Genomic DNA, 24,873 nt, shown 5'->3' with positions numbered 1-24,873 from the left:
AACAATTATTTACATAATAAAAGAAATTATTAAACATTACAACTCCCCCAATCTGGACTAAGTTACAGATGTTCTCTCACTTAAACAACTCTCAAAATAAAGTGCTCTGTGACTAGAAAGAAGCAGAAATAACAATTAACTGAAAATGAGTTGCTGTATATAAAAACAGATGTCATTTCCCACTGTTTATAAATGGTAATTTTTTCCCCTAACCTTATTAAATGTGTTATCTTTCACATAAAATTCTTACTTTGTTTCAATTGATTCAGTTAGAATAATAAGAAATTGTAGAGTTGTTACCGTTCAAATGAAATCCATATCAACAAACTCCATCTTCATTAAGGAGAGGAAACAGAAGCTGCATCTGAAGTGGCATTAGATGTATTTACACAGACTGTTTGATGAAGCTGAGGTCAGGTGCCATAAATGCATTTACACCGCAAAATTTCAAATGCATAAATATATATTATATATATAATGTTATATATTATGTTTTAATGTTATAAATGTTTATTAAAGATTAATAGTTTAAATATTTTTAAACATACAAATACGAAATTTTGGGAAAAAATGCAATGATGTTTTTAAATATGAAATCAAACTACCAGTAGGTGGCGGCAAAAAAAAATGACAGTAATTTAGTCATTTATTCAACTGATTCGTTCAAACGGCTGATTCATTCAGAAACGAGGCAAGTGACTGTCTTTATGAATGGGCCACTGAATCATTGACTCACTCGATTTGTTCAAAAACGCGGATTCATTCAGTTGTTACACAACAGTTATGCTGTGGCTTTGATTGGAACTATTTTCGTCAGCGAAATTGAGCAAAAACAGTCAATATTGTGTCTAAAATGTAAGTCACTTAATTTTAACTTCTTGTTTATTGAACTACTATTGTATAAAATCAGTGTCACATTGCAATCGTGTTGATATTGCAAGCATCTTGTTCGTGTAATGTTGCTTACCTAAATCATATATTATAAATATACATTTTTTTCTACCGCAGTATGCATCTATAACTTTCTTTGAGTTACTTTGTGTGTTCTGTTGCGCTCATTTGTTTTGATTTCTGCACGAGTCTCTCTCACACACTCACTCAGGCTGCGCAAGCATCATCGGGCACGACATCAATACATTATCAGTCTTCGTTTACACTGAAAGCAATACAATCAGAATCGCGAGAAATGACATGTTTACATGCGGATGAGAGTGCATGTATGACGTCAAAACGGACCGGCTCAGAATCGGCCGATCATCCGGCAAATCAGCTAATTCCGGTGCCAGGCCGGTCGATCGGTGCCTCTATTAAAAATAATATAAACTATTGCTAATTAGTTATTTTTGTGACAAAAAAATTTAACATTTTAAAAATAATCTCCTGGAAATAAAAAATACAATAACATTTATTAATATGGAATAAAATAATTAAAATAGTAATATTAATTATTGCAAATTAAAATATACTTTTTGTGATAAAAATATAACGTTTAACGAAAATTTATCTTGCTAAGATTCCTATGGAAAGAAAAAATACAAGAAAAAGTATTTTATAAATATAGAATACATTTTTTTTTATAATTGATTATTGCAAATTAATACCTGGTAATTCTTTGTGGAAAAAATGTAACATTTTATGAAAAAAAAGTCTCCCTGCTATTCTAATGGTAAGAAAAAAAACATAAGAACTTAAAAAATAATAATACATTATTAAAAATAATAAAATTAATTGCAGATTTAAACTAGTAAAAACATTTTGTGATGAAAATCTAACATTAGCAAAAAATATCTTTATTATAAGATTTATATGAAAAGATGAAAAAATATACAAGAAAAAAATCATTTAAATATGTCGAATAAAAATAGAATAAAGTAGTTTTTTCTGCCAAAAGAAAACATGGCAAGTGCTTATTGCCCAACCAGTCCCAACTGGGACAGTAGAAAAAAATTATTTTGAGCCCTGATCTGACTTAAAATATGCTGTACTATTTTCATAGTTTTTCCCTTTAAGGAATTTTTTGTTTGAAGGTCTTATGAAGATGTATATGTCACGGTATCAGCTCTGTCCTGTTGTATTATTTATGATGTGCAGAAGAAAACTTTAAGAGAGATAACATATCTTTTGTGTGTACCTGCAGGCAGAAGGAATGATCAGTCAAAGGCCACTGCGGTTTTGCTGTGAGGCACAGCTAAAAACAAAGCCATTTAAAATGTGCATCAAAGATCTTTTGTTAGTTGATGAGATATACTACGAAAAGTAAAATAACCAGCAGGTGTTTTAAGTCTTTCCCCCACAGATGTTGTTCTGTTCCGAAGTTATTCCGTCGCTTGAGTCAGGAGACAGTTTAAGCTAGCAGTTTTAAAAGATAAAAGTACTGTTTACACCTGACAGTTAAAAAGATAAACACACCAGTACTCACTTTCTGAAAAGGTGTCTGTCAAATACATATCTAAAGTTATGCAGGGAGTGCAGGAATCCATGGATGGCATGAAATCACCTTGGCGGTGTGAATACTTGCACTCTGTTCTGCTTATCAGTGAGAGGCAGTCTTAGGATTTGGTTTGGGATTAAAAGCCATGGGAGATGGAGACAAACTAGGCATTTTTGATGAGCAAAGGAATGTCAATGCATACTCGTTTTTCTCCCAACTTACTAACCTGCTGTAATAGGAGAGCATATCTACTTTAATACTTAAGACAGAGTTTTATGATTTTATATTTATTTATTTCTTTAACTGTGGAGACACAATAAAATAATGTGTTTCATAATCTGCACGGAAACCAAAGTTGAGCAAAATTCAGAATTTAGCCCTCATGTTTTGTTTGGGGTTTGAGAGAGAACCAGTGGTCATTTTAATAGCTTTAAGAATATATTTAACATGTTAATATTTCATGACTTTTCAAAGTCATATGATAAAATAAGTTACGTCTTTAATTCAGACTAATTGTGCAAGATATTATTCCTCCATGGTCCATAAAATAAAAGTTAATTTATTAAATATATAATATAATTAAAAATATTAATATATTGTAATATATAGATAACAGCATATTTTAACATTGATTAATATACTTAAATAGAATATATTATTAAAAATGACACTTACATCACAGGTTTCTTTGAATTTCATTCCATTTAATTTTACTTTCTTAAATTTGAATTACAATTCTGCGTGCTGTCTTCTACCTTTGTAAATTTAAGTTAAATTTAGGAATTTAAATGGATTATCTCAGCGTAAACCGGCTTCAGTGGCAACATGGCTGCCCGAGCGAACAAAAAGACACATAAATGTAAGCATTTTTGGCATTAATAAAGATTTTAACGAAAAGTAATCATTTGTTTTGTTACTTTCAATCGTGAGTTTATATTTACTGTCATGTTACTCAAAGAAATGTCTGCAAAAAAATCACAAGCATTTGCTAACGTCATATCATTACGGACTGCACGATAGTGCCACAACATATTTTCATGTCTGATCAGTCCCCCCAATAATTATAAATCGCTAAACCCTTTTCTCAAATATTGCCAATTGGAGAGCGAGAGAGAGATGAAAGTTGCGTGTATGCGCATCTGTGCGTTTCTATTTTTTTATAGTGAGTTTACTTAAAAAACAGCTTTTTTAATCCTCTTGTTTCTGGAAAATATAATGTAGCGATTCAGTATTTAAACCGTTATTAATAAAAGTTGTGGGGCAGCGTTGACAAGTATCTTTGCTCCTGGATGTGTGAGCTGCGCGATCTCTGATGTGTGTGTGTGTGTGTGTGTGTGTCAGTAAGCAGTGCATTAATATAGAACGATAATTAAAGGCTCACCAGTATAGGTGTGTGTATTGTAGGAGCTTGACGACGTATGATGACGTGTGACAGCATAGTGTCCCAATTCTTAGGGGAATATTTTCACCCTTACCATGCACTTGACACTCTGTTTCAAGGGACAAGGGGAAGGGGAAGGGGTATAAAATACAGTGGGGCAAATAAGTATTTGATACACTGCCGATTTTTCAAGTTTTCACACTTATTGATACTCCACGAGGCGAGATCTTGCATGGAGCCCCAGTCCGAGGGAGATTGACAGTCATCTTGAATTTCTTCCATTTTCTAATAATTGCGCCAACAATTGTTGCCTTCTCACCAAGCTGTTTGCCTATTGTCCTGTAGCCCAGCCCAGCCTTGTGCAGGTCTACAATTTTGTCCCTGGTGTCCTTAGACAGCTCTTTGGTCTTGCCCATAGTGGAGAGGTTGGAGTCTGATTGATTGAGTGTGTGGACAGGTGTCTTTTATACAGGTAACGAGTTCAAACTGGTGCAATTAATACAGGTAATGAGTGGAGGATAGGAGGGCTTCTTAAAGACAAGCTAACAGGTCTGTGAGAGTTAGAATTCTTGCTGGTTGGTAGGTGATCAAATACTTATTTCATGCAATAAAATGGAAATTAGTTATTTAAAAGTCATACAATGTGATTTTCTGAATTTTTTTTTAGATTCTGTCTCTCACAGTTGAGGTGTACCTACGATGAAAATTACAGATCTCTCCATTCTTTGTAAGTGGGAAAACTTGGAAAAATTGGCAGTGTATCAAATACTTATTTGCCCCACTGTAGAATTGGGATTGGGCCTTAGTGGTGTGTTCCATTCCACATTGAGCCTCTCCAGACACCTCAGCATGTCGTCACTCAGAAAAATGTATGCGATTTCTAGTTTTCCAAGATGCCACAACATTGCAGCCTCTGGTTGTAAAAACTGACAAGCTTTAAATTCCTAAAGAAATGGGCTAATATTTCACAGTTGAGAATGTATTGGTGTGTGTTTTTACATGTATTAACTCAATATTACAGGTCTTGAAACTATGGTAACTTTTAATGTTGCGTTAGCTAACACATTTTTCTTGTTGTGTTGTGTTAGTAAATCATCATACAGATATATATCTACAGTTGACTTGCTGTCAAGTGCTCACAGACTGACTTTGACCATTCCAATATGGCGAATGGCTTGTGTAACAACAGCCGCTAATAATGAGGCATCTATGTATATATCTATGTTGTGTTCAAGATTCAAAATTTTTAGCCCAGATGCACAAGATGCGAGATGACAACACGGACATTTTCATTGCAGCTAGTTCTTTGTTGGTGGTTTGGCGTGTCACGCTGCCTTCAATTCTCTCCGTCAGTTGTTGGTTGAATAGATGTGGATGAAATGATTGGAGTCTTAACATACGTCACTAGAGAGAAGTCTGCCGTTTCATTTTGATTAAAAAGTGAAACGTGGATGAGACAGTCACAATAAAATTCATAACATGCAATAAAAAAAAAAAAGTATTTTCATTTAGTTTTGACTTGAAATAGCATTCAGTTCAGTTCAATTCTGAAGGGTGCACAGCCTAAGCAGAGACATCGTCACACTGCATGATACCTTTCTTAATAATGAAATTCTAGTCGGCTCACAACTTGTCATCGAACTGCACTTTCATCCTGTTTCGATCTTTTGAGCGATCAATGTTTGTCTACAGAAGACAGAAGCACAGAAGACCCTTCATAAACATTTAACAACAAGCACTTGATGGGATTATCAGGCCTGTCGATCTCAACTAAGTCCTTCTTGACAGCTACTTCTCTAAAGTTTTCCTTTTTTCTTATACTGACAGGTCATCAGAAAAACCTTTTCTCCATGTCAGCCACCCGCTTCCAAAGTGAGATTGTGAAGTGATGTGAAAGATGAGCAGAGGTACTTTTATTCAAGAGATGTCATGCTCCCTTCAGGTCATATTAGCTTCATAGAGCCATGACATTTTGTGTGTTTTAAAAGCATCCACTCATCCACTTTGAATGATATGTCAAGAGAGAAGTTCAGGCTTTATATCAGCCATAATTTAAAAGGGATCTGTGATTGACTTATGTTTTAGATTGGATTTTATGTAGTGCCCCTGCTGTTTGTGGTCCTAATCATCATCGCAGCAGGGTCTAGTACTCAGCAAGAGGGAATTAATACACGCCGACTGAATGCAGAAGCAGCAAACAGTCTATACATAGCATTCAATGTTATCATTTAATGTCAGGAACGCCATTCAAGTGGCAGTGGTTTGCAAGTCTCTCCTAACTAATGCATGTCATTAATATAATTCTCTCAGAACAGCTTTGAGGGCTCCTCTTAGTGCCCATTTGATAAATATCAGTGCGCCTTTGTGATTTATGGAAGGAGTAATGACTAATAACTCGCTTTGTTTGCTTTATACTTGTGTATTGCTGATTCTCTTTATGCATTCCCTCTTTTGATTAACATTTGTAGGTTCATTATCAAGTTGCGAAGTATATGGAGTACAGCAAATTACTTCTTGTACACGCTGAATGTGTAATTAATTTAAAAAATATTATTAATATTATCACGTAATTTGCACAGCTCGCTACTTACTGAGGCAACGAGCATGATGCGCAGGAAATGTTGTGAAGACCTGGCAACGAAAAGACCTTCAAGCAGAAAACGGCACGCATGCATGAACAATAAATTTGGCTTCCGGAAGCAAACCAAAGTGACTGCTCTCATTGTGGCTCTGAGACTTTGGAATCCCATTTCCTCCACAGAGAAAAGCCAATACTGAGGACAATAGTTCAGTTTTAAATAAGTGTCAGTTACAGTTGTGATTCAGGCAAACAGTGACTGATTGGGAAATTGGAAATGTCTGGAGGTGTGTTTGAGGAAGCGAGACAAATTAATGCATTTCTTGACAAAGTTCAAACATCTCCCTGTCTGCCTTCCACAGCTAAGTAATGCAAATTCCTGTACTTTCAAAGTACATTTTGAGTTTGAGGATGAACTTTCTTCTTGACTGTTGAGGAAGTATGTTATGTATACGGATGTGTTGTGTGAATACATTCCTGAACATATTACGTCTGAAATGTTGGCATTGCCTGTTCTTTGATCAGTAGCATACTAGGGATGGGATGGTACCATCATTATCATAGTTATAACATTTATTAAAATCACTCTCTGAATGGTGAATTGTACAGTTGCTTTTTTTTTTTTACATTGATTGCCTCACTAAAAATTCACTTAAATGTATCCTCTAAAACACCTATAATTTAATAATACTGTTAAATGTAGTCTTTAGCAAATCCCAAAATATGAATATCAGTTTTTCATATTGTACATTTATAATTAATTCATAATATTACATTTATAGCACTTCTTAATAAATTCTTAATTTAAGTTTAGAATTTTTAAATCTGTCATTTGTTAATGATTTTTAATATTATTATTATTTATTTCTACTGCTACTGCTACAACTATTTATTTATTAATTTATAAATAGATAATAAATAATAACAAATTAGAAAGAATATAAAGAAATAAAAATAATACAAAATAAATTGACATTTTTAATTATTTATTATTAATTTCAAATTATTTATTAATTGTTAATTTATTAGTAATTCATTTCTATCACTGTAAAAAAAAAAATCACAGTAAAAAACTAGCAGCTGTGGTTGCCAGAATTTTACCGTAAAAAAAATGGTAGCAACATTTTATGTTTTTATGGATTTAACTTAAATTTACATTTAAAAAACGTAATTTCATTAACTGATATAATTGTTAATATACCAACCTATTAAAGTACTTAAATCTGTTTTGTACCATTGTAATACACCAATAACTGCCAGAGAAAGTCACATGATGAACCAAAGCTCATCACAAGCAGCTTCCATGCAAAAGTAATCCTTAACATGAAAAAAAAAGCTTTTACCAAAAAGAATAAAACCCTGTTTAACTTGTGAATTTAGGTCTGTATTTTACTGCATTAACGTGCTTTAATAGAAATTTGAAGGAAATCGCTCTGTTTATCCACCATATATGAGGGGTGCACCTAAAGTAAAATTACATTTTAATTTGACTGTATTTCATGTTTTCAAATGAGAGCTCAAAGACTGCCCATTTTTGATTTATGTCAACAGTAAGTGTTTTGTAGAAAGATGGAGGCCTGTCTGCAAAGTAAATAAACTTTGTCTAAACAGCGATGATTTTTGGATTTATAAGGGCTAGATTTATGACGTCAGGATGCTTCAGTGCTGTGTCACGTCCAGAACATTTTAAAGATTAAGTTTATATAATTTAGTAATTATTAATGCAATTAACTTGAAACTTTCTGTGCAAAGCCAACTAATGGCCATGCTAATTATGATCAACAGCTCATCTCTATTCTTTGCTCTTATCAACCATATACTGCATTATGGACGCTTCATATTAAATCTTAAGCATACCGGCACGCATGTTTACCACGTTGCTGATGACTGATAGCCTACTGTGTAGGTCTATACTGCTGTGATCTTTTTCAGGCTTTCTGTATAATAGCATTATAGAAATTAATTCATTCTAACATTTTAGAAATTGCATTCTCAATGAGAACATCGCAGAGATTTAGCCTAAGATTACATTTGCTGTGCGGGTCAGAAATGCACTGACGGACTGAAGGACAAATCGCCAAAACTTTTTTAAATGTCGTTCATTGTCAATGTTATCTTGTTTAAACATTTTATGTGTTTCAAAGAACTCTTGTCACTATCTGCGCATGCGGTGGGGTTATCATTTATTTTAATTTTTTTGTCAAAATTTTAACATTTGTAGGTTCATTATCAAGTTGCGAAGTATATGGAGTACAGCAAATTACTTCTTGTACACGCTGAATGTGTAATTAATTTAAAAAATATTATTAATATTATCACGTAATTTGCACAGCTCGCTACTTACTGAGGCAACGAGCATGATGCGCAGGAAATGTTGTGAAGACCTGGCAACGAAAAGACCTTCAAGCAGAAAACGGCACGCATGCATGAACAATAAATTTGGCTTCCGGAAGCAAACCAAAGTGACTGCTCTCATTGTGGCTCTGAGACTTTGGAATCCCATTTCCTCCACAGAGAAAAGCCAATACTGAGGACAATAGTTCAGTTTTAAATAAGTGTCAGTTACAGTTGTGATTCAGGCAAACAGTGACTGATTGGGAAATTGGAAATGTCTGGAGGTGTGTTTGAGGAAGCGAGACAAATTAATGCATTTCTTGACAAAGTTCAAACATCTCCCTGTCTGCCTTCCACAGCTAAGTAATGCAAATTCCTGTACTTTCAAAGTACATTTTGAGTTTGAGGATGAACTTTCTTCTTGACTGTTGAGGAAGTATGTTATGTATACGGATGTGTTGTGTGAATACATTCCTGAACATATTACGTCTGAAATGTTGGCATTGCCTGTTCTTTGATCAGTAGCATACTAGGGATGGGATGGTACCATCATTATCATAGTTATAACATTTATTAAAATCACTCTCTGAATGGTGAATTGTACAGTTGCTTTTTTTTTTTTACATTGATTGCCTCACTAAAAATTCACTTAAATGTATCCTCTAAAACACCTATAATTTAATAATACTGTTAAATGTAGTCTTTAGCAAATCCCAAAATATGAATATCAGTTTTTCATATTGTACATTTATAATTAATTCATAATATTACATTTATAGCACTTCTTAATAAATTCTTAATTTAAGTTTAGAATTTTTAAATCTGTCATTTGTTAATGATTTTTAATATTATTATTATTTATTTCTACTGCTACTGCTACAACTATTTATTTATTAATTTATAAATAGATAATAAATAATAACAAATTAGAAAGAATATAAAGAAATAAAAATAATACAAAATAAATTGACATTTTTAATTATTTATTATTAATTTCAAATTATTTATTAATTGTTAATTTATTAGTAATTCATTTCTATCACTGTAAAAAAAAAAATCACAGTAAAAAACTAGCAGCTGTGGTTGCCAGAATTTTACCGTAAAAAAAATGGTAGCAACATTTTATGTTTTTATGGATTTAACTTAAATTTACATTTAAAAAACGTAATTTCATTAACTGATATAATTGTTAATATACCAACCTATTAAAGTACTTAAATCTGTTTTGTACCATTGTAATACACCAATAACTGCCAGAGAAAGTCACATGATGAACCAAAGCTCATCACAAGCAGCTTCCATGCAAAAGTAATCCTTAACATGAAAAAAAAAGCTTTTACCAAAAAGAATAAAACCCTGTTTAACTTGTGAATTTAGGTCTGTATTTTACTGCATTAACGTGCTTTAATAGAAATTTGAAGGAAATCGCTCTGTTTATCCACCATATATGAGGGGTGCACCTAAAGTAAAATTACATTTTAATTTGACTGTATTTCATGTTTTCAAATGAGAGCTCAAAGACTGCCCATTTTTGATTTATGTCAACAGTAAGTGTTTTGTAGAAAGATGGAGGCCTGTCTGCAAAGTAAATAAACTTTGTCTAAACAGCGATGATTTTTGGATTTATAAGGGCTAGATTTATGACGTCAGGATGCTTCAGTGCTGTGTCACGTCCAGAACATTTTAAAGATTAAGTTTATATAATTTAGTAATTATTAATGCAATTAACTTGAAACTTTCTGTGCAAAGCCAACTAATGGCCATGCTAATTATGATCAACAGCTCATCTCTATTCTTTGCTCTTATCAACCATATACTGCATTATGGACGCTTCATATTAAATCTTAAGCATACCGGCACGCATGTTTACCACGTTGCTGATGACTGATAGCCTACTGTGTAGGTCTATACTGCTGTGATCTTTTTCAGGCTTTCTGTATAATAGCATTATAGAAATTAATTCATTCTAACATTTTAGAAATTGCATTCTCAATGAGAACATCGCAGAGATTTAGCCTAAGATTACATTTGCTGTGCGGGTCAGAAATGCACTGACGGACTGAAGGACAAATCGCCAAAACTTTTTTAAATGTCGTTCATTGTCAATGTTATCTTGTTTAAACATTTTATGTGTTTCAAAGAACTCTTGTCACTATCTGCGCATGCGGTGGGGTTATCATTTATTTTAATTTTTTTGTCAAAATTTTTTTCATTACACTTCTTGTTTGCTTTAATTTCGTATCATTGCATAGTAAAATAATTCACTTTGTTATGCAGATGCAAAACGTGAATCCGCAGTCTATTTTATTAATATTTGTATTTAGAATATTTTACTTAACCTGTTTTGTATCTTAGTTATTTAATGAATAAGCAAGTCATTTAAAACCATTTTTTTCAGCGGCATCCGTTTAATCTCGAGCAACGAATTGGAGCAGCGATAATCATCCTGATAATGAAACAACTTAAAATCAATTCAAAACTGATTTTGTGTAAATTCATAATAACAGCAAAACGTGCTTTTGTAAAATAACGAAAACAAACAGGATGCGCTTTCTGCCGTCTCTGTCTCTGTGTGAACTGGAGCGCATCTCCAAAAAGAACCAAAACTCAGCATGTGTGTCTCACATAGAGAAATATATTTATACAAAGGTTGAAATGTCTACTTTTAAAACGAACCAATTAAAAAAAAATTAAATACTCTCTGATTATGTATGAAGGTTGCATTTCTCTCTAAAGGCGCGTCCAGGCTACTGTGGAGATGAGAGTCAGCACTGTGAATTTCATCTTGCAGTGACAAGAAAACATTCGTTTATTAATAAATCATTAAAATGTCTCCTTTTTCTATAAATTAATAATCATTAGGATACTTTTGCCTGTGCTTTATGGCAAACTTTATACGCAAAAAGAACCAAAACTCAGCATGTGTGTCTCACATAGAGAAATATATTTATACAAAGGTTGAAATGTCTACTTTTAAAACGAACCAATTAAAAAAAAATTAAATACTCTCTGATTATGTATGAAGGTTGCATTTCTCTCTAAAGGCGCGTCCAGGCTACTGTGGAGATGAGAGTCAGCACTGTGAATTTCATCTTGCAGTGACAAGAAAACATTAGTTTATTAATAAATCATTAAAATGTCTCCTTTTTCTATAAATTAATAATCATTAGGATACTTTTGCCTGTGCTTTATGGCAAACTTTATACGTATGCTTGAGCGCGGAATATATTGAAGCTCATTATGGATTAGTAGGCCTATTGATTTAATATAAATGCGCTATTAGTTGAATAGCCTAATGGCTTAAACGAACGACTAGTTAACTAGAAAAATCTTTAGTCGGGGGCAGTACTATTAAATACCCACTAGACGTCTCTATTAAAGTTTTTAAAGCACTTTTATAGGCGTTTTCATAGTCCGATAAATTCCACTTTAAGAATGGTCACGTCTGTAACAGAGAGATGTCACATCTGTAACATTGATTTTTCCTGTGAAACACAAAAACTAAAATTTAAACAAAATTGATATTTTATGCTTTGTAAATAGCCAACCCTTCTCCATTCGGTAGATATTGTTGCTTCTGGTTTGTGCATTGTAAATCGTGGAAAGTCTACAAAATATGTTGTCTCCCAGAAACTCGTGTCTTTTTTTGTCACGTCTGTAACCCATGTGTTTTTCTTTCATTTAAAATATAAAACAGGTTTATAGACTGATACTTTTCTGATGTCTGGACTCAGACTGGGTTTAGAAAAATATAAAGAGATGGTTCAATATATTGGTAATTAATATAATTTATAAGAATTTATATTTCAGGTTTTGACTGCAAATGTCACGTCCGTAACGGTGGATTTGCCCAGAAGGGGCACAGTGTCATTCACACAAATGCTAAACACCATCATGGTAACACGCATGAAACTGAAATAATGCAATAAACATTCATTTAACAACATTAGATGTAACATATACAACCCTAATCTAAAGTGATAAGAAAAAACTAAGAAGAAACAGTTATTTCAATGAAAAAATATCAAATGTGAAATGTAATGCAGGGAATTCTGAGAATGTTAATTTATGGTTATTCACTGTAAATTATATGTTCTTTTTCACTTCCAAAAACAGTAGGCTATACCAGTGTTTCCCAACCGGGGTGGCGTGTAAAAAAATCATTTTTTAATATTTTTAATTTGCTAAAATGTTCAAAAAAGCATCTATTATATAATATCCATTTCTGATGTTGTCAATAATTAGAGATGCACCGAAATTTCGGCTGCCGCTACTGCACCAAAATTACCCCACTGTAAAATAAAAAAAACACTGAGTGAGCAAAAATTTGTGAGGTGGCTAGTTATAATGGTAATTTAAATAATGTTTACATATGTATAAAAGCCTACATTAAAATCTGTCATATAAATTGGTCTCTTTATTAGAAATTAGCCTACTGATTGCTACCATTGATGGACAAATTGTTTTAATAATATTAAAAATATCTGTATGACATTTATATTCTGCAGTTCTTCCCTGTTGTACCGAATATCTATACTTTTCAAATTATCATATCGAAGTTAGAAATTCAAATATTGTGACAAAATTAATTTTGTAGGGTGCCACAAGTTTGTTAAAATTTCCAAAGGGTGCTGCGACTAAAAAAAGGTTGGGAAACACTGGGCTATACTATCGTAAAATTACATGATGATGTCCAATACAGTTTTTCACCATATATAGTAGGGGAACTAGCCGTTAACCAATTAATAGGTTTTTACTGTAGTATTTTTACAGTCTTTTACCGTTAAAATCACAGTCATTTTTTACAGTACGTATCAACCATTTTATTTTTAATAATTATCTTCAAAATCTCAATGAATACAGCAAGTAGTTTGGTTATTGTTTGCTTTATATGATGAATACTGAGCATTTAGGCATCCTGCTGATTTGACATACTACTTTTTACACACCGTGTAGCAGGGAAGTATCCGTATTTGTTCCCAGGAACTGTGCATCCATTCGTCCTAACAAACTTTGAAAACCCTTTGATTACCCAAGTATAACTTTCATCCAAAGCTTCTAATTGCCCTCATTTTTCTTTGTTGTTCTGCTTTATCTGAAAGAGCATCTGTTCTTTGCATTTGTCTGGGAGACATCTGAAAAAATCGTGCGCAGATGTCAGTTCAGGCAAATGATTTTCTCACAGTATTTTATCAAGAATATAGCCAGCGGTTGTCAAAAGCAAGGAGGGCGCTATATAGTGATGCAGTCTCGGCGGCCACGTGTAAGTAGTGCTCAGAGAGCTGGTAAATGGCTCTTGTGTGTGTCTATCTCGCCCTAACATCCTCAGGGGACCGGCATGAAAAGATTGAAAGTTTGCGACAGATGTCAGAGAACGAGGAGTGAACTTGGATCCATTCCTGAAGGAAGCCGAGGTTTTCAAGCCAAATGTTGCATATTTAATCCACCCTGACAGACTCTTTGAGTCCATGTGAGAATGTAGCGTCTGTCTTGCTACTGAAAGAAGAGATTTTTCTTTGTTGAAACCTATTTTCTCACTCTACAGTTTCTCTTATTTATGTGGAATTATTTATTTAGAACTCAAGATGGATCTATGCTTAATGGTTCTTTTTCTCTTTAAGATGTGTTGGCTGAATTAAACTGAATGCTGGTGAATGCGCTCAGCTTTTTATATAAAACATATTTCTTGCGTTTTACAATCGATTTAATGGCACGCTTGGGGACATGTAGTATTATGAGTCTCCCGTATTGCTTTACTTTCGCGATCCTGTCGGAGCACTAATACAAAATATTAGATTTGAGGTGAAATTGTGAGCTCTTGATGCTGTGAGAGCAGAGCACATTAGAGAAGCTATCCTGATGATAGTCAGTAGCGGTGTGTATTCGTCAGCTGTAAACAACCCGATGCTTGGGTAGAACTGTTGGGGGAATTATCTGACAGCAACAGCAGACCTATATATCGTCTCTGGCCTCGACTCATCCTGCCCACTGATATACTGAAAATGCCATGGCCCTTTATGATTTAGCCACAGTGGAAAAAGAGCAGCAATGATATTCAGGGCAGAGCAAATCCATCCAAACATGGGTTATTTATTATTAATGGCTGTAAAAGCGATTAATCACATCCAAAATAAAAGTTTGTGTTTACATAATATACAGTATATGTGTGTACTGTGTTTATATGTATATATAAATATCCACAAATAGATGTATATTTAGAAAGATATATGTAATAGGTATTTATATTTACATATGTGTTAATATGAAATAAATATGAAACCATTTAAAGGTTTGGGGTTAGTTAATATTTTGAAAAGTCTTTTATGCTCACCAGACTGCATTCATTTCATCAAAAAAAAAAACAGTAAGAACTTTGAAATTGTTAAATACTGTTTCAATTTAAAATAACTGTATTCTATTTTAATTAGTGCTGTCAAACGATTAATCGCGATTAATCGCATCCAAAATAAAAGTTTTTGTTTACATAATATATGTGTGTGTACTGTGTATGTTTATTATGTATATAAATACACACACATGCATGTATATATTTCAGAAAATTATGTTATGTTTATATATTAAATATATTTATATATAATATAAATTATATGAATATAAATATATAGATGTAAATATTTTCAAAATATAGTGTATGCGTGTGTTTTTATATATACATAATAAATATACACAGTACACATATATTATGTAAACAAAAACTTTTGTTTTGGATGCGATTAATCGTGATTAATCATTTGACAGCACTAATATATATATTTAAAAATTTTATTTATTATTGTGATGGTAAAGCTGAATTTTCAGCAGTAATTTCTCTGGTCTTCAGTGTCATGATCCTTCCGATATCATTCTAATATATTGATTTGGTGCTCAAGAAACATGCATTATTGTTATTTTTAATAAACGTGTTAATGTTTATGTAAGTTTTTGTGGATACCATTTTCTATTTTTTCAAAATAACTTAATAGTTTTAAAAATACTTACTTTTGATCAATTTAATGTAGCCTTGATGAATAAAATTATTAATTTCTTTTAAAAAAGTACTATCCCCAGACATTTGAATGGTATATGACAACAAATGAAAATAATTATTGCAATTTAAACATGCATACAATTGCTAATATTATAATAGACAAGATACATATACGCTATACAAAAAATAGATACTGTATTGCATTTAAAAAATAAATATTTTGTTACAAATATAACCTAAAGTGCTGCACAGGGACTTTAATAGATATTTTTAAGCTCTGTTCATTCACATTTAGCATCCAAACAAACTGATTAACTAAATTAATTTGACCTTTTCAATGGCCCGTGAAAAGGAGAAAAGTTTAGGTGAGCATATTGGATTATTCCCTGAACTCGCTAGGCAGTAAAGCTGTGTGTACAAACAGTGTGACATTAAATATAAAATAAGACAAATACGCACCTATACAATGTTATTAATATCATTTGTTCAGCAACATTATTTTCATGCCCACGACTAATTAGATCCTTAGAGCCACTTGCGCTCTTTGAGTCTAATGAGCTCACATAATCATGTTACATTTACACATGACCTTTTGATTCCCCTCGTTTGTGATATTGCTCAATGTTTCCTCATCTTGAAGTTCACTTGGAATTTTAATGCTGCCAAGTCTAGATTTCTTTACACTTTTCTCTATGGCTATGTTTACCAGTCATCTTCTTTTAACAAGTGTTAGATATTAGTTGTCATCGCTGTCCACATTAATGAATTTAAAGATGTTTTCGCTTAAACAGCCAGCAGACATTTTCAGCACGGAGCCATTTGTTTATGCATATTTAATGTATTCAGCATAACACCAGGCCAATACTTTTGGATTTCGGCACCATTTGTATGTTTATATGAAAAACATAATGCTGTAATTTTTCTGCAGGCTTCTCAAGAGTTTTTTTTTTTTTTTTTAAGTTTTATCTACAAAGAACTGGACTCCATAAATAATTTAGTTGCAAGCATAGAGGGCCAGGGGTAAAGAAGCAATATAAAATTCAAACTAACTATTGGCTCAGAGGTGCAAACCTCAGCCTCATTAAAGACTTATATAAAAGAAGACTTCACAGGTTGCGAATGGACTTGTGAAGTAGCGAGAAGCAAATGCCTTTTAACCTTCATACGAGTTAATCTGGATTTTTAATGCACACCTTCACGGCTCTGCTCTTATAATGTCACCCGAGCAGCGGATAAGTAAAAGGAGCAATTACGAACTGATCCAAGGACAGCCTAATGGCTGTCGTATTCTCAGAAACCGAAGCTCACTCCCAATGATTTCACTGGCACCAAAAGTCATCTCTGCAACTGCCATTTTGACGCTCGATATCGATTTCTAGGCTCCTCGCAAAACGACTCTCTTCTCGGGATCAATGGAAATGCAATTTGAGAGAAGCTTCTCCTGCTCTAATGAAAAACTTTGCAAAATACATGTGGTGCTGACAGAAGTCCCTAACGGCTGGAAGAGATTCTCCTTTAATCAGCTGACTTTTAACTCCCTCTTCTTAAAGAAGCACGTAACATTTACATTAGAAAACTATGGGCTTTTAGACTTGCAGTTCTGTCAGCATGTTAATGGAGCACTCATTGTTGAGATCTGATGTTTGCTGTTTGATTTCTTCTCCAGTGCCCCTCATCACTGCAAAGGGAAATGATGTGGAGAGTCCAACAAAGGTAAGGGCTGACGCATGTTTACTGTTGTGTATCAGAATATATGACTGCACATTGATTTTAAATTGTAGATCTGTAATGTCCCCTGTTCTTTTTTTTTTTTTGTATGCTTGCCTCAAGACCCATCACCTCTTGTACAAGTTTTGTTTATCCAGCGCTATGAATGCAAGCTTACCATTACACCCCTAATATATCTAATATACACTTGCCTGGAGGAAAAAAGTTGCTATTTGGATTTAAATAAGCAAATACTGAAGGATGAAATACTAGGATTGTATCGTTATTGCAGTGATTAATGTGTTTCTGGCATGTTGTTTGTTTTGCAACAGTTGTGTAACCCTAACTGTTGCAGTCTCTAGCTTTTCATTCCTCAAACAACCATGTTGGAAGACGTACCCATATACATATTGCATGATGAAAATGTCAAGATTCATTGGACTCATGCTACTGTTGCTCTATGCTCTACTGAAACAGCCTGAAGCAAATTATAAAACCATCTAAAAAGCAGTAGTTATGCATTGCTCAAATCATCTATATGCATTGTAATGTCCAGTTTCTGGAGTTGAACAGGTTGTAAAAATTTCACAAGGCAAAAATGTAATTGATCAGTTATCTCCCACAACATAGCCTACTGTTTATTAGAGGTTATCATTAGTTGCCAAGAAGTGCATCCCTGAGTTAATCTAATCTCTGTGTTTTAATCAGTACTTGTTGCTTATTTGGTAACACATCTATCTTCAAATTGACAGGCTGTGTCATTGTCTTGCAATAAGCATTGCATTGAGTTTGTCTAACTATAAGAGACTGTGACAGGGGCCTTCACAGCTGAAATGCTGAGAGAATGATCCTCGTCGCAAGTAATGCTAGTCTCTTTTATTGCGTAAGCCGTTTCTGCTTTCCCCTGATAGGTTTCACGGTTAATGCATTCATTTTCTGCTGTAGCTTTTGTTGAGTTTTAAGTAGAAATGCCACTGACATTCTGGGTCAGGAGAGGGAATGAGGGACAGAGAGGAGGAGAAAGAGATGGTGAGTGCATTGGAATTGGTGGAAAGGAAGCATATATGTCATATGCTTGTGTTTAGACCTTGACCTGGGGTCAGATGTGTTTGTATGTCTTGGGTTTTTAGTAATTTTTTCCTTTTCTTTGTTATTTCGTTCTCTTTTCTTCAAACAGGTGAAATTAAAAGTGAATAGTTCAGTTTGTTACCCTGACTATGGTTGAAGGTTCACGCATTCATGGTCGATTGAATGTAAATAAAGGATCACCATTCCTATACTTTGTATCAGTACCATTTTAATGAACAGTTCCCACTAGGTCCTTTCAGACAGATGGAGAGTAGAAGAAATAAGACATGAAATAGTTGAGAAGCTTCTCTTGATTTGCACAGCAGTGGGATGACAGGATGGACAATTGTTCAGGCCCTCCTACTGTTAAATCAATGGTGTTCAAAGACAGCACATCCTCGAGCTCATGGGGTGAGAGGATTGACTGGTTGCAATCAAGGATCCAAATGAATGGTGCTGCTGCTGTCATTGAAGTTTCTCTTTTTCTGCCTTTTCAGTGTGTGTTTGATTAGGGCTGTCAGTCGATTTGAACGTAAATTACATGATGCTGAAATTAATTAATTAAGTCACAATTAAATCCATAAATCAATATTTGCTAAGAAATTATTCAGTGACATAGAAAGGATTAGAGAGCGATTAAAAAAAAGGGAGGTCAGGGGTTGTGATTTATTTTCGTTGAAAATAAGAATCATGAAGGTTAGTTGAGCATTCGTTCTGTAGCATCTTGGAAAATATGTTGAATTTTTATGACTGTGTGAAGTTTCAAGCTGTTCATCTTTGTCGATTCTGTTTTATTCCATTGCAGACTTTCCGCCTGTTTCTGAACGCAAGAGTATGTTTTGTGTGTAACTGGCTCGGTCATCTCATTCTGTGTTGCCTGCTCTCATTCAGGAGATATGATTAGATAGATTAGTTAATTTTAACACTTTTAAAATATAAATAAATGTATTAGTTATGCTAAATTAACGTTAAAGGGATAGTTCACCCAATAATGAAAATTCTGTAATTAATTGCTCACCCTCATGTCGTTCCAAACCCGTAAGACCTTCGTTCATCTTCAAAACACAAATTAACATATTTTTTGATGAAATCTGAGAGCTTTCTGACCGTGTATAGACAGCGACACAACTACCACATTCAAGGCCCAGAAAGATAGTAAGGACATCATTAAAATAGTCCATGTGACATCAGTGGTTCAACTGCAATTTTATGAAGCTACAAAAATACTTTTTGTGCGCAAAGAAAACAAAAAACAATGACTTTATTCAACGATTTCTTCTCTTCCATGTCAGTCTTCGGCACGCGTTCACGAGAGGACTACGATGAATGCTTGTGGTGATACTGACGCAGCAGCTGGCGTTCTGATGTAGAAAGTCCATCTCACTTAGTTCATCATCTGTATGTTCTGGTTTGAATAAGTAAGGCCGGGCAAAAATATTGCAAGTCATCCTCTCTGTCGAAATCTTCAGACATGTTTACAAAGACTGTTTTATGCACGGCAGAAATTGACACGGAAGAGAAGAAATTAAAGTTATTTTTGTTTCTTTGCACACAAAAAGTATTTTCATAGCTTTATAACATTACTGTTGAAACACTGATGTCACGTGGACTATTTTACCAATGTCCTTACTACCTTTCTGGACCTTGAACGTGGTAGTTGCATTGCTCTTGGATTTCTTGAAAAATATCTTAATTTTTTGTTCCAAAAATGAAGGAAGTGCTTATGGGTTTGGAACAACATGAGGTTGAGCAATTAATGACAGAATTTTCATCTTTGGGTGAACTATCCTTTTAATTTGAACACTTGTACAAATAAAAAAATATTTAGTTGTGTTAAATGGACAATCTTAGTATTTTTATGTTATTGTTTCCATTTTTAGGTACGTTTGTTACATTTTACCAAATCAAATAACAATTAAGACAATAATTAATTAATTTATATATTATTATAATAATGAATACAATATATTCATACATATTTAATTTTGTTACTTTTTTAACTATTGTTAAACAAATGTGACACCATTAGCACCACATAGTCATAATTTTTTCAGTAGAATGTTTTGAACAGAAAGTTGTATCTCATTTGTTGGAGTTCCTGCTTTAGCTAATGACTTTCCCTGATGGATGAATGAATGATTGATATCATTGCATTATAGCAGTCAGGTTTGGCTTGTCATCTCAATGACACGGTTGCAAATTTAATGTGTTTGAAAAAAAGTCAGGCTAAAAGTGAAATTGCTGTCTTATACAGTTTCTTGCGACTTGCTTTCTCGCGTTAGGAGTCACCAATGTGTTAAGAAGATGCATATTTTAAAAATATAAAGGTATCATAGTGTTGGGTTGCAGGAATAGTGCTTTTTTACTTTATGAAAGTTATTATTTTTGAAGTTTTCTTCATAATACCTATGCAGTTCACGTGACAGCATGTCTGTACAGGACATTGGTTGCATGCAAATAATGTTGTTGGGTCGTACACTTGTCCTTGCTCTTGGATGCAGGTCAGGGATTACAATTTGGCTTGAAATATGGAGAAAAACCTGCAACCTGCAAGTCATGTGATTTACAGCACAACAAACAGCTCATAAAAGATATACCAAGGTGCAGTTTTCATCTTTAACTTTTCAATCTTGCTTGACCTTTGATGTCAACTTTTTTCTCAATAACCAGCCGCATTGGTCATGCAGCTCGAGAAACGGCACTGGACTCGGAATCTCAATGGCTCAGGGAACAGAGGGCAAATGAGACTTGACAGGTCACTGGTGTGTGCAGGAATACTCTCCCATATATCACGAGAACCAAGAGAGCGAACCAACCTTGGTCTGCGTATGAAAAAAAATGAAAGGTGGGTCCAATCAAGGATGTTTCAGAAGATTCCCTTGATTGAATTGCTCTTGGAAGACGAGCAGACATATTAAACCCAACTCCACTTAAGCTTGGCCCTGTAATTTCAGGCAGCCTTGCCCATGTGAAACGACTGGTGATTCATTTTTACCTCTTCAAACAGGTTCAGTCCTGTCAGTGCTGGTTTAGCTGAAGGATATCGAGAGCCAGCTGGCAAATGTCACTCAAGCTACTTGCTGCTGCTTGCAATCTCGGCATGCTTGCAAACGGGCAGTTCTGGGCTTCGCCATCTGTGCTGAACTGTCCTTTCTGATGATTTCTTCGAATCGCACAGAAGAGCAGTTTTGACATACTTGGAAGCAATGGGAATGGTGAAGGAACGGCGCTTTTCTGGGCTTGCATGGATCCTTTCCTGCAGAAGGATGAGAAATGCCCATCATAAGGAATTATCTTGAGACCCATTGCTCAGCTCAGGCATCAATGGAGAGAAACTGTTTTTTCCAATGAGCTTTGTGACAACAATTGCTTAAACTATAGGGTGTGGATGGGACAGGATGGGAAGTTAATTCTGACTCTGCCATTGGCCATTGAATAGTAATTAGTTCATTGAATGCTGTATCAGCAGCAGAACAGGCTCCCGGCAGCCCTGAGATGCCACAATGTGTTGAATTTATGATTTTCTTGTATGACCTTGTAAAGCAAGGAAAAACATTTTATGACTCCCACATGTGTCTTGTGCTTTTTATTTGATATTCTTAGCACTGCCCACATGCAGCCATTCTCTTCTGGGTGCATTGCTTTTGTCTCTGATGTCCCCAGTGTACCACATGTTGGTGGGTAGAGTTTGTCTTTCATTCCTTCTCGGTTTTGTCTTGGACTATAATTTTGTTTGTGTTTGCAGGAAAAATAAACCCTTCCTCAGGTCTCTAAAGTTAAATAATGTTTTGTTGTTTTTTAGTTTTTCTTCTTTGTAATGTTTTTTTTTATTTTTTGTTAATTTATTCTTAAAATTAATTGAATTTCTAGTTTTTATAATTGCTTATTTAGTATTTTTACTTTTCATCTTTTAGAAGAGTGTTTGACATAGATTCAACTTGTCAGCTCATTAGTAGAGACTTTCAGACCTGAAGTACTTGTGACAAAATACGGTGTGTGTCAGATCTACATCACGTTCAGTAGCTCTTAAAGAAATGGCTGTCAAATAACCTAATAACCCAGCTGTTGTGATGTCTGTTAATCAAAGAACAAAAGAAAAGTGAAAATCAAGAACTTTTATAGTTTTAAGGATTCATCTATATTTAATTTAAAATTTAGTTTTTGATAATTGTATTCAATTTATGTATATTTAAGTAATCTAATAAATGTAAAAATTGATAGCTCTCAATTATGCTGTAATGTTGAATGGCTAGTCAATGGGTAAATATTAGGGGGAAAACAATTACCTAGAGACATCAGATTCAGTAGTATTGGTATCAGTAATGGCCTTCAGTCTTAAAAAAATGGCATTAAACAAATATAAACAAATACTGTCTTTATGTTGTTTATACATTAATTTAAAGGGATATATATATATATATATATATATATATGTGTGTGTGTGTGTGTGTGTGTGTATACAGGTGCATCTCAATAAATTAGAATGTCGTGGAAAAGTTTCAAACCCGTAAGACCTTCGTTCATCTTCAGAATACAAATTAAGATGTTTTGGATGGAATCTGAGAGCTGGCTGACCCTGTATAGACAGCAACGCAACTGAAATGTTCCCAAGTCCAGAAACGTAGCAAGGAGATCGGTAAAATAATCTGTGACATCAGTGGTTCAGCCGTAATTTTACGAAGCTACGAGAATACTTTTTGTACGCAAAGAAAACAAAAATAATTTTAGCTTTTGTTAAAAAAAATTGCCCCCCCCCCCCCCAAATGTTAGTCATGGAATCCCTGATGTCGGCCCGCTGCAATTGGAGCACTTAGTCAAGCAAAAAAAAAAAAAAGACTTTATTCAACAATTCGTCTCCTCCACATCACCCTGGTGCCATTTTGGAGAATATCCGCTGGACGTAAACAGTGTATGCTGTTCTGTGTCAGCTGCGTCACACGGATTTGTTTCCTACGTTGTTGTGATGTGATCTGAACGGAAACAGCGTATCCGTGTGGCGCAGCTGACACAGAACAACATACGCTGTTTACAGGGTGATGTGGAGACGAATTGTTGGATAAAGTGTTTCTTTTGAGCACAAAATGTATTCTTGTAGCTTCGTATAATTGTGGATGAACCACTGACGTCACAGATTATTTTACAGATCTCTTTGCTACGTTTCTGGACGTGGGAACATTTCAGTTGTATTGCTGTCTATGCAGGGTCAGACAGCTCTCAGATTCTATCAAAAATATCTTAATTTGTGTTCCGAAGATGAACGAAGGTCTTACGGGTTTGAAACGACATGAGGGTGAGTAATTATTGACAGAATTTTAATTTTTGGGTGAACTAACCCTTTAATAGTAAATCTCCACGTGCTTTCAGATGGATACACAGAGCCGTACACTGTAAAAAATATTCTGTATTTTTTACAAAATAATTTTGGCAGCTGTGGTTGCCAGAATAATTTTGTAGAAAATACAGAAAAACTAAACACATTTACGGCCCAAAACTGTAAATTTGACAAACAGTATAAAACTGAAATTTACAAACAAGAAAATTTGAATGTAAACCAGTAAATTCAACAATGCACACTGCTATTAAAATCTGGTTTGCACCTTTAACATACTGACAATCACCATAATAATGCAGGTGGTAAAAGAGAAAGCCACATGAAGAATCAAAGCTCATCACAAGTAGCTTCACCACAAGCAGAAGTATATACTAATATATAGAAGGTGCACAGAGTCATTCATGCAAACACAAAACACCATCATGGTAACACACGATACTGAAATAATGCATTAAACTTTCATTAAACAACAGAAGATGTAACATAAAGCCCAAATATACTAATAACAAAAACTATTTAAAAATTTTTAATTTTTTTTAACATGATTATTTAAACAAAATACTTTAAAATGTGGCGTGTCATGCAGGGAATTCTGGGAATATCAGTTTACAGTTTTTGACTGTAAATTATACATTGATTTGTTATTTTTAGTTCTAAAAACTGTAAAATTAACAGCATTTTACTGTAAAATTACATGAAATATCTGGTTAGATATTTTACAGTTTTGCCCTGTATATAGTACGGGAATTTACTGTTAACCTATTAACCGTTTTTTTACGTAGAGTTTTTACAAAATTTTACAGTTAAAATTACACTTATTTTTTACAGAGTAGATCACTGACAAGCTATGCAATATCGTGTTCATAATCGCAGATGAGTCGCATTCGATTATGAACGCGATATTGCGTAGCTTGCAAGTGTAAGTGTTTTTATTAATGCCATTAATGTTTTTGTTAATACAGCGTATAGCACTAGTCAACTAAATGAATGTAACATGGCAAAGATGAATGCACTTTTGGAAGTTGAATGTAAGGGAAATGTCATTTTGGAATTT

General features: G+C 34.0%; 1 protein-coding gene across 4 annotated transcripts in view; it reads left to right on the top strand.

The window, feature by feature from the left end:
• Positions 1 to 24,873, top strand: part of LOC107587310 (beta-1,3-glucosyltransferase) — a 96,361-nt gene that overhangs the window by 3,608 nt on the left and 67,880 nt on the right. For 2 of the 4 annotated variants that reach the window (XM_016275028.1, XM_016275051.1), the window contains exon 2: positions 17,379 to 17,425. The exons of 1 other annotated variant lie outside the window; for it this stretch is intronic. In XM_016275028.1, the coding sequence (XP_016130514.1) occupies positions 17,379 to 17,425 (47 nt within the window). Of the gene's footprint in view, positions 1 to 5,639; positions 5,720 to 17,378; positions 17,426 to 24,873 lie in introns of all 4 variants that reach the window. One more of the 4 variants, XM_016275037.1, reaches the window with a different exon arrangement.

This window comes from Sinocyclocheilus grahami, unplaced genomic scaffold, assembly GCF_001515645.1.
Source record: "Sinocyclocheilus grahami isolate Dianchi unplaced genomic scaffold, SAMN03320097.WGS_v1.1 scaffold6.1, whole genome shotgun sequence".
Taxonomy (NCBI): Eukaryota; Metazoa; Chordata; class Actinopteri; order Cypriniformes; family Cyprinidae; genus Sinocyclocheilus; species Sinocyclocheilus grahami.
The sequence above is the reverse complement of the archived record's forward strand: the minus strand, read 5'-3'. Positions and strand labels throughout refer to the sequence as shown.